General features: G+C 51.6%; 1 protein-coding gene across 5 annotated transcripts; it reads right to left on the reverse strand.

Annotated features, from left to right (window-relative positions):
• Positions 1 to 1,855: 1,855 nt before the first annotated feature.
• Positions 1,856 to 10,596, reverse strand: PAX4 (paired box 4). Of its 5 annotated transcripts, none has more exons than XM_054559136.2 (12): positions 9,558 to 10,566; positions 8,156 to 8,281; positions 6,798 to 6,909; positions 6,283 to 6,413; positions 5,762 to 5,977; positions 5,363 to 5,438; positions 4,636 to 4,761; positions 4,329 to 4,411; positions 3,898 to 3,967; positions 2,996 to 3,051; positions 2,588 to 2,729; positions 1,856 to 2,038 (listed from the first exon to the last, which is right to left on the reverse strand). In XM_054559136.2, the coding sequence occupies exons 3-12, from the start codon at positions 6,808 to 6,810 to the stop codon at positions 1,950 to 1,952; spliced, it is 1,002 nt and encodes a 333-aa protein (XP_054415111.1). In that variant the 5' UTR covers positions 6,811 to 6,909; positions 8,156 to 8,281; positions 9,558 to 10,566; the 3' UTR covers positions 1,856 to 1,949. The 5 variants fall into 5 exon arrangements, with proteins under 5 accessions (XP_054415111.1, XP_054415110.1, XP_024106003.1 ...); XM_054559135.1 differs by lacking the exon at positions 9,558 to 10,566 and adding an exon at positions 8,843 to 9,107; XM_054559132.1 differs by having other exon boundaries at positions 1,911 to 2,259; positions 9,558 to 10,596.
• Positions 10,597 to 11,146: the final 550 nt, after the last annotated feature.

Here is an 11,146-nt window from a genome sequence, read left to right on the forward strand (position 1 = left end):
CCTCCCACTATCAACATGCTATCCACGGCACCCAGGCTGTTTGTGCTGAGGGGTGCCTGCAGGCCCACACCAAGATGCCCTCAGTCCCCTCCCTCTGGCCTTTCTCCTGCACTTGTTGGCACCCAAAGTCTGGAGGGGGCCAAGGTGGTAGGGGGACTGGTGTGTCAGTGCCGCCCAGAGCGTGCACACATCCAGCCAGGTCATGACAGTGCCCACATGCAGCCACAACTTTATTCCACACCCAAGTGGACTCTGGGGGCAAGGAGAAGCCAGGGAGTGGGAGCAGGCACTTCTAAGCCTGTGGGGCAGGGGCTTCCTGTGCCCCTGAGAGTGCAGGAATGCCTGGGTCTGGAGCCACAGCTAGGCAGCTGCAGCTGTGTCCAGGAGCACCACGCTCCCACCCTGCCAACTCTGTTGGGCCCGTGGCTCCTGCCTGTTCTGGGTTCCCACTGTCCTTGCAGAGCACACAACCCCAACCGTGCCTCCCCATCTGCAGCCAGCATCTTCACAGCAGCAGCTCAAGATGGGCTGCCACTACCACCACAACCATGAGGCCGCAGCTGAGACAGCTCCTTCCGTGACCGATGTCAGTCCTGTCACTGAAGTGAACGAATGCTTGTTCTCAGACTGCACTGTGCAGATTGTCACCCCATAAAACCTCATCTCTTTCTATTCTGCCTAGCAGGACCTCCGGCTTGAAAGTAGAGAAGGCAAGGCAGAGGCAGGGGCAAGATGTGCTCTATTACCCTTGAAATTTCATTCTAGAGCTGTGCAGTCCCATAGAACTTTCTGCAATGACTGAAATGCTTGATGGTCCTTACAAGCCACATGTAACTACTGAGCATTTGAAATGTGGCTAATGTGAGTGAAGAACTGCATTCTTCTTTTTTTTTTAAGTGAATTACATTTAAATAGTCACATGTGGTTGGTGGCTACTTATTTAACAGCACAGTTCAGCACAGCACAGTATTTGATAATGAAGAGGCCTCTTGAATGATGTCTTCTGGATCAGTACCTATCCCAGATAAGAGTAAACAATGCCCCCACCTCCCCACCCACCGACCAGCATTGCACCATCATTATCCATCCCCTGCCTTTCAAAAGGGAATGAATTTGGAAGGATGAGCCTATCCTCCTTGCTGAATATCCCATTCTTCACCCCCTTTCCCCCATATTCCTCCCTTTCTCCACATCCTGAGACTTCTCAGGAAGGGCCTAGACCTTTATTTGAAGGAACAGAATTGAGAAGGTTTGGAACTTACTGCCAAAAGAACGAAGCAAACATGCCCCTGGAGCATGTATAAATAAAGCACATATAAATGGAAAGCAGAATATGAAAAATGGCATTTCACTCTGTTTGCTGCTATGACAAAAATACATACACAATTAGGGAATGAATGTCTATTTTCTTAGATTAAGAAGTTACAGTAAATTTCCTTAGATGTGGATATAATATTGTGATTATGTAAGACAAGTTTCTTGTTTTTTGGGGAGGCATGCTGGAAGATTTAGGAATAAAATGCCATGATATAATATCTGTGTGTGTGTGTGTGTGTGTGTGTGCGCGCGCGCGCACACGCACACACATGTGCATACATGTAGGCATATGAGCACCCAAACACCAAGATAGAGACATACATAATACACATATGGATACATACATAGAGTAGATAAATTGATGCATTGACAAATACATTGTTTAGATACATGTATTGCCTACATACATACAAACATGCATAGATTAGATGGTAGATACATAGATGTAAATAAATGACAGGGCAAACTGTCTATAATTGTGGAATATTAGAGTGGGCATAGGGGTGCTCATAGGGAAAACATGATGGACAACAGAACTACTGCTAATAAAAACTGCTTTTATTACTGCTGAGTGGAGGCCTCTTAAGGCCAGTGTGAGAAGTGGGTGGATGATGCTTTACTAGCCCCTCCAATCAGGTGATGCACCGGAGAGGCGTCAAGGCAGGGCCGGCAAGGTCCACACAGGAGGGAGCAATCACAGGAAGGAGGAAAGAGCCACAGTCTGTATGGGCAGGACAGTAAGGACAATGGGCAGGATGGTGTTAGATCCTCCCTATGCCATCTCCTTCCCACTCCTGCCTCATTCCAAGCCGTACAGTAGTGGGCAGCCAGGCCAGAGCAGGGCCTGAGAGCCACTAAGACTGGCCAGGGGACAGTGGGAGGAAGGGCAAGGAAGGCAAAGCAGTCCTGAGTCCAGGGAATTCGGCTGTGGGGGCAAGTGGCCTGTGGGGACAAATAGAGAGAGCTTGGGGTTATTGCTCCCACCCCACCTCTCAAAGTCACTATGGGAGAGAGGCTGAGACATCAGTTTCCCACCCTGCATATACACACTTGAATCCCAGCCTCACACCCTTTACCTGCTATGGCTGTCAGTGATACCATAGACTCAGGGGTTACTAGTCTCCTTAACTTTGTGGACCATGCAAAGAATGAGGAAAGCTGTATTGAGTTTCCTTTGATGACCCCCAATGGAGATCCATGCCCTCCTGGAGGTTGAGTCAGTCGGCCCTCCCCACATCCTGCAGGACTGAGGCCTGGCCTGAATTCTTACCCCAGCAGGGCTTGAGATAGGCTTTAGGTGGGCTGTCACTCAAACACCTTTCTGGTGCTGTTGCCCAGCACAGCTGATAGCAGGAGGGACCCAGTGGTTCCAGGGCAGGCAGGGCTGCTGTAGGCACACTGCCAGGGGACTGCTAAAAAAAAAGCAAGAGAAGAACCTTAGCTTCCAGTGATGCCTCCTGTAGAGAACACCAGGACCCCAGAGCTGCCTGCCACCCAAGTACTATCCTGCACAACTCCAGAGGGCACCGTTCACATAGTAGACTTCGGGATAGTACTTTCTTGACATGAACACTGTGGGGCCCTGGAGAGCCGGAGATCCTGGCTCAGGCCAGAAATGGAAGAGCCCATGAGCCCTTCAGTCTTCCCAGGGCACAGACTCCCCTCTCCTCCCAAGTACCTGTGCAGAGATGATTCCTGGGGAAACCCTTGGTACAGTCAGCCCCTGGGAAGCACCTATAAAATGAGAGTGAATCCACTCAGAAGGAGGAATTGGGGTTGGGGACGGGAGGAGTGTGGTGAGAGGCAGGAAGGTTGGATACAAAGAGGTTCTAGGAAAGTCAGCCACTTCTGGCAGGGGTGTGAAGAGATGGATATTTTAACCCAAAACTGTCCTCTTCCCCAAGACAGGTCCTTGAGAAACTGGAGAAGAATGATTAAATTCCAGTGATGGTACTGGGGACAGTGCAGCCTTAAGAGCCGGGACTGTGTGTGCCCAGCATCTAGCACAGGGTCCGGCACTTGGGAGATGCTGAGTAAATGTTGAATGGATGGGTGGATGGATGCATAGATTAATGGAAAGATGGATGGATGGATGGATGCATGGGTGCGTGGGTGGCTGCATGGATGTATGGGCGGATACATGGGTGGATGGATGGATGAATGCATAAGCAGATGCATGGATGGATGCAGGGGGAGATGCATGAATGAATGGATGGATGGATGGATGGATAAATGGATAGGTAGATAGGTGGGTGAGCAGGTGGGTGGGTGACTGGCTGGCTGGCTGGATGGATGGATAGATGGGTGGATGGATAAATGGATGGATGGATGGAGGGATGGATGCATGGATAGATGGGTGGATAAATGGGTAGCTGGGTGGATGGATGGGTGGGGTGGATGGATGTTGAATGGATGGATGGATAGATGAATGGATGAATGGATGGATGGATACATGGGTGGATGGATAAATGGATGGATGAATGGAGGATGGATAGATGGATGGATGGATGGATGGATGGATGGATGGATGGATGGATAGATGACTGAGCAGGCAGATGGATGATGGTGCAGAGAAATCACCTGGCAGCTGCATTTCCCACTTGAGCTTCTCTTGCCGACGCCATTTGGCTCTTCTGTTGGAAAACCAGACCTGAACGAGGACAGGGACAATGCAGCTGACTGTACTTAATGCTGCCTGTCACCTGCTGATCTCACCACATGTTCCTAGCCTGAACTCAGAATGTTGACCCTTCCTTGGGCCTGACATCCTCCCTCCCTGCTCTAGCTTTTGATCTCTGGCCCCTTCCTCAACTCAAAAGTTTGGATTGGGGAAGAGAGGAGAGCAGTCAGCAGAAGGTGAACAAGGAGGATCTCATCTCTTGATTGTTGCTCCAAACAAGTTTGCTTCCAATTTCTCACCTCCCCTCTCTACCACATTGGAACCCAAAGCCATGGCCAGCCCACACTCTTCCTCCTTGTGGTTTGTGCACAGTGTTGCAGAGCTCACTCACCCTCACTGTGTCCTCAGGCAGAGAGGTGGCAGCAGCCAGCTTTCCACGGGCCACTGAATCAGGGTACTGCCCACGCTGGAACTCTGCGGAGATTGAGGCTCACAAAGTAAGGGCACCAGGAGAGGAGCAAGGCATGGGTCTCCCCTCAGGCAACACTCCCCACCTGCTACAACCCCAAACTGCCTTCCTCCTCAAGGCTGGGCCACTCACAGCCTGCACCTCTCAGCCTTTGCCCACAGGCCTCAGGGCCGCTGTCCCTGTGTCACACTGAGGACTCTCTGACCCTCCATCTGCCCCAGCCCAGCACCTTTCTCCAGTGCCTCTGCTTGGCTTGGGGAGAAGATAGTCCGATTCCGGTGGCCGGTCCCTGGGTGGGGACCCCGGGGAGTCTCAGAGCCACTATGGGGAGTGAGGAGAGCTGGAGCCAAAACAGCTGAAAAGGAAGACAACAGTTTGTGGTGGTTTGTGATGGTGATTCCTCTGGTCAGATGGGGTCCCTGAGTCTCTGGGGCTGCAGCCAGGAGACACCATGGGTAAAAGAGCAGAGCCAAGCTGGTGGGGCATTCATAGTTACTTAGAGGTCACTGCAGGGTCACTTGGTGGAAAGGGTGCTCAATACCATGGTGAGATGCATGCTTAATGTGCAGGTGTTTGGAGGGACCAGTAGCAGGCTTGGTCCAGGGGTGTGTTATCCCGAAGAACATGAATGATGCTCTAAGAAGCTATGCACGGGGCAGAGGGAGGGTATGAGATGCAGTCCTGCCTCTTCTTCAATAGATCCTGTGAACCCAGGGGCTAGTGGACCTGGGTTCTGTTCCAGGGCCTGCCATCAACTAGCTGGTGACCTTGGGTAAGTCACTTCAGTTTTCTGGACCTCAATTTTCTTCTGCTGGGAGAGAATGAGACTCCCTGCCTGGTCCTGTGTATTGGGTTGTTGTGAGGGTGATCCAAGAAAGAACGAGAAAGGGCTTTGAGAACTATAAAATGCTGGAGATTTTGCTCTGATTAGCCCTGGGGACAACTCCAAGACCCACCTGGTGACCTGAGCTGTGTCCACGGTAATCCCTGGTCCTCCTGTAATGCCCGCAGGACTCGGTTGATGGAGGAGACCTGGGAGTGTCAGGGTGTTGAGTGGAGAGATGGTGCTCGGACTCAGGGCTATACCCTGAGGACATTGCCCTTAATATCCTTTTTCCTGTCTGTCTCCACCTACACATTATTCCCAAGGGCAGCCTCCTCTCTCTCTCTCTCTATGCTTTCTCCTTCCCAATTCTCTTATTACCACCACTTTTCAAAAGAAAAACTTATGGGTCAGAAGAGCCCAGGAGCCCTGTCACCAGCTTGGGATGCCCACATTGCCAAATAAGAAAGGTTCCTTGTCTCCCCAGAAAGCCTCTTTTCCAGCCCCAGTGTGGGGAGGGAAGGGTACTTACACTGGGAGTCTTGTCCTGGGTGCAAAGCCCTTCAGCACAAAGCTGGCGTTGGATTTCCCAGGCAAAGAGGGCTGGACACTCACCCTTCAGCTGGGCAATTCGAGCCACCACAGCAGGTGTAGCCAGCCGTGGCTTGCTTCCCCCAATGCCCTTGGGCTCCAAGACACCTGTGCGGTAGTAACGCCCTAGGATCTTGCTCACACAGCCATTAGATACCTGAGTCAGGTGAGAAGCAGGGACAGGTGAGGCACGATGGGCAGAAGGAAGGAGAGTGTCCCTGGGACAGGAGGAGGCTATAAGACAAAGCCAGGACTTACTGGACCAGGCCATGGAGTTGGGAGTACAGCCTCACCTTTGAGGGCCTGAAGCTCCCCTTTTCAACCTCCAAGAGGAACTCCCAGGAAGTGACCCAAGTCCCAAAAGCCCTCGGAGCCTGCAACAGCCCCAGGCTCTTGCCTTCAGAGGAGCCCTTTCTCCCTGCTTCCTGTCCCCATCACTGGGTAAAGGTGCTGGCCCATTACCTTAAGGCTCCGTGAGATGTCACAGGGCCGCATTCCACTGACGGCTAGCTGCACAATTTGCTGCCGGGTATCCAGAGGCAGGGGCCGGCCATTCACAAAGAGCCCCCCCAGCTGGTTCATGCTGCTGATCCCTGGGCGTGAGACAGAGGTATCCACACACCACCTCTCCCACTGCCCTGCCCGCCTGTGGAGAGGGTCACTCAGGCCCCTCCAGCCTGGCTTCCCACCACTGAGTGCATCCTCTCCTGGGAGACTGCATCCTTGCTGCCCCCAGGCTGTCAACGCAAGCCACTTTCTTTGAGAGCTGGCTCACGGGTGAGTCTTTGTTCCTTGCCCATACCTGCCGACTCTCCTGATCTAAGGGAAGCAGGACAGGGCAGGAAGGGAGGGGCTGGAAAAAGCTTCCCCAGAACATTGGCCAACGGCAGATGAAACAGTTGATGGAAGCAAAGCCCTGAGGTCATCCCCTGTCTCTGTTGTCCTCCCTGTCTTCCCACTTCCCCCAGGCTCCTCACCATCCTGATGCATGCTCCAGGCTGACCCTCCTCAGAAGGATGAGACTCCGGCTGGGAAGCCTGGGAAGGGAAGTTCCTTCTAGGAGCTCCTTTTCCAGCTTGGGGGCTGGCTCTGCAATAACAGGGGGTTATTTGGGTGAGGTCTTTTGCTTGAAATGGTCCTGGGAGGTAGTGTTTTGTGATAGAGGGTCAGGTTTCTAAAATTTGCCAGTGGGTTGGCTAAAATCAGAAAATCCTAATTCCTTTTATTTAAACCTTTGTGTGATAAAAACTAAAACACTGCAGGTTGGCTGAGGGCTGGATCTTTCTTGAAGTACTGATAAGGGGCTGGGAGGATTGAGAAGGTTCTCATTTCCTACACATTCATTACAAAAGGTTGGGGAGGTAGAAAGGGATGATGCTTTCAAATGCTCAAGCTTTCCCCTTTCCAAACGGACAGCTGTTGTCTCTAGCTGCTCCTAAGCCTTCTCAGCCCTGGATGACACACCTGAGCCAGAGATTCTGGGGTCTCAAGTTCAGGGGTCCACCTTTACTATTAGGCAGTCCTCGGTTGGGCTCTCCAAACTGCCAGCCAAATGCTGCACTTCAGAAAGGCTTGCTCCTGTTTTTTTATACTCTCCAGGAAGCTCTAGGGAAACTGGGGCTCAGCTCTAACCCACCAGGCATTAAGGCTCTGGTCCTACACACTGGGCATAGAGATGAACACGCCTGAAGAGCCGGCTTCTCCTAGGAGACACATCTCTTAGCATCTCTAACCTGCTGAGATTGTTCATTCTGTTCATTCTCTGAAGAGTTCTAGATCTCACAGTGAAGCTTCAATTTGAGAGACCATCTTTCTGGTATCAGACACTCATTCATTCAACTAACATGTATCGAAGGCATATTGAAGGGAATGAGAAGCAGGAGAGGACTGTCCACTGACCAACACAGAAACCGTCATGAGCCCAAGAGAGTCTCTGAGCAGCAAGGGACACAGGTCCCACAGGCCACCATACCTCTTCTACTTTCATTAGTAATTAATGGGAGTTGAAGATGCCTCCTTTCATGCCTGGAACCCTGGTAGTGCTGGAGATCACCCCAAGGAACAGCTTATGCATAGAACTTTCTTATAATAAGCGTACCATCTGGGCTTAGTTAATTCATCTGCAGTTATATGCTGAATAAGATATTAAGCATGAACACATTGCTGGCTGTTCAGGATGAAGGCAGTAAACAGAAAAGGGTAAAGTCTTTGCTCTCCAACAGATTACAGAGCAACTGGAGAAAGGAGACTAGCACCAGTGAAACAAAGAATTACAAAGAGTTTGGAATCCAGAGTCTACTTATTAAGTTCAGTAGCTAAATTGGCTTTTACTCACTTGTTTCTAGGTAGGTAGAGGCACAGACCCCTTCAAATTCTCAACTTTCCAAAAAGTCGGGAAAGAAGGCAGAGGTTTTCCAAAGAGAAAACTGAGGCACAGATTGGTATTGCCACAAGTCAGGGGCTGTCCAGAGAGTAAAATTCAAGGTTTAGAAGCCAGTTCCTCACCAGAAGCTACAATTTCTGGCTCCTAATCCTGGGCTCTCTTTCTCTGCTCCCACCCCTGCTTCATGTTTGTGTAATTGCCACAAAAACAATGGAGAGAGGAGAGTCAAGCAGGGACTGTAAAGGGCTGTGCCAAGACAGGGTGAAGGAGCTCAAAATATCAGCCAAACCCTAAATCCTTGATGGGACTCAGTTCTCCTAAGTGACCAGAATTCAAAGGAGCAGTAGGGATGCAGGTTCAGTAACCAAACCTAAATAATCTCCAAACCTAAATCATTATGCCCCAACTCACAAACAGAAACCCCATTCCCAATAGCCACACCACACATTCCCAACATTCATATTGACGTGTCTGAAAAAATAACTGGTGCTTGTAAGATGGAAAAACAGGAAAGGGGGTGGAAGGGGCAAGAGGGTGGTAGCTGCAAAGGCAGAGTGGGAGAGAAGTCGGGTTTGGCCACACAGAGGCATGGAGACAGCATGAGAGGCAGGGCAGACAATGAGCCTGCAGGTGAGCTACCTGTGTGGAGGAAATGAGGTGGGAGCTTCAGTGGGAGGTCTCAGCTGCTAAGACCCCTGCAGACTCCAGGGGTGGTGGTGGTCTGGTCTTGGTAACAGCCTCCACTCTGCTCCTGCTTCAGTCCTGCCAGGGGGTCCAGAGCTACAGAGAGCCCGTGCTCAAGAGCAGAGGGCAGCCTTCTGGGAGTAGCCAATGATGTCACAGGCCATGAGCAGAGGAGAGAGGAGGAGGGAGGTGTGCATGGGCTGACTGACACCAGCCCTGAGGCAGGGCAAACCACAGCCAATGACCCACTGTGTCCTTCCATGGGGAATCCTCAGAGCCCACTTTGTGTCCACCTACCACCCTGAAGCAGGGACAGAGCCATTCTCATGCAGGCAAAAGTGTACCCACACAAGCACCAGTACTCCTGAAGGGCATGCTGAGCATGGAAGATGGGGAACTTCAGGTTGTGTCCTTAAGGCTTTGAATACACAGAAGCAAAAAGATGCCTTCCCGAACCACCAACACAGCTTCCCAGCCAGAATGCACATGCATGGGCTTTGGGGTCAACTCCTGAGTCGTGTGTGTTGCTATAAAAGATAAACGAGTATACAGACTGTTGCCTAAATACTGACTGAGTTGGCTCCTAGCACTCTGAGATAATGAGAGTGAATGGAGAAGAGTGTGGAGTGTGTGTCACCTAGCACCAGCTGTCCCCAGAGAGTGTCCTCACCAATTCTCCAACTGACTCCTTGACTGAGGTGACACCAAGGGTGAATTCTTGCCTGGAAATGGAAGGATCCTGGACTTCAGAACACTGACAATGGTAGTGGTGGTGGAAATGAGCCTCAGGATAGTCAGAGATGCATGTGGGTGTTTATGAGGAGGCTTGCAGCAGGATTTTCCTTCTTCCATCTTTAGACGTTATCAGGCTCCATTCTGTTAGGGATTTGATGCTTTTAGACTCTAAGTTAGTAATGGCACTGCTGTTTCCACAAAAGACACCACAGGTTATTTGGGTCATTGGCGAGGTCAGAGGCATCGGTAGCTGGGCAGGTGGTGCCCGTGGAGTGGGATGCTGGAAGTGAAACACTGCCTCTAGTGCATGGAAGTTTTGTTGCCAGTTATCAGGGTCTTGGGCAGATGGTCTTTGGGTCCATTCCACACCTCAGAGTCTGTGAAATCATTGCAAAAGTTAGACTGGAAGTAAGCAGGGTGTAGGGCAATAAGACTAGACATAGAAATCAGAGAATGGAAGATGTATGTCATTGGTAAATGTTTTGAGGTTTTGGGGGTGAAAGTGGTTGTTGTGCATTCAGCTTGATCCTAGGATTGGGAACTCTTGCTCTCAAAGGCCAAATATCACATAAGTGAGTTTTCCACTTTACCCTGACACATACTGTCTTCCTCTTCCACCCTCCTCCAGCATCCTCAGGCTGGTCTTGGGGTACAGGGGAGACTGCAGAGGGTGATTTCAGGACTTGGGGCAGGATAGCATTTGCCCAAGCGTCCTTATAGCCCATTCCATCCCCGGGGCAGCTGGGGACTGCTGGTCACTCTACTTAGCCATGCCTGGGTGGGAGGAGGTCCCCAGTAAGGCCTGTGGTAGCCCTGCTCCTAGTCCCCCATTCCTGCCTCATCCTTCCCCGCTAGATCTGCCCCTGCCTCTAGGGGCTCAAGGCTTATGTCCTGACCAGCTATTCCTATAGACAGCTGCATGAGGGTGGAGATAGGGGTATCAGGGGGAGCAGGGACAAGCCCTGGCAGATGGTGGTGGCAGCGATTTACCCCATAAACTACCCTCTCCCTCCGCCTTTATGACGCGCTCTTGGGTCTGAACAAACAGAGGCTTTCGACCCAGAGGTGACGGGGGAGGGAAAAGTGGTAAAGGGCCCTGGCAGGGGGGCCTAGAGAGCCCAAAGGCTCTGCCACTCAGCCCTCTGCCCAGCGCGCTAGACTGTTTGAGGAGCAAATATCTGCCTTCACTGTCTGACTCTCTCAACCACCCCCACCGGGTTTGGGGCTAATTGTCCCTCATTAGCTGGGCCCAGGCCCCGGGCTGCCGCCAGCCCCCGCCATCTGCTCACAATTATACATTAACTCAAAGGTCTTGCCACCCGCCAACAGGCTGTGCGCCCCTCTCCGGGGCCAGCCATGGCCATTCCAGCCCGTCCCTCGCCCTGATGTAGAGCCCTGATCTCTGGCTTCTTCTGCCCTTAGGAGTCCTTGGTAGAAAGGCCCGTGTCTGTAGGGAAAATCCTGTCCTCAGGAAAGGCGGCTGGAGTTCCCCTGCCTTCCTCAAGGGACCAGAGGGCGAGCCAA

Source organism: Pongo abelii, chromosome 6, assembly GCF_028885655.2.
Source record: "Pongo abelii isolate AG06213 chromosome 6, NHGRI_mPonAbe1-v2.0_pri, whole genome shotgun sequence".
Taxonomy (NCBI): Eukaryota; Metazoa; Chordata; class Mammalia; order Primates; family Hominidae; genus Pongo; species Pongo abelii.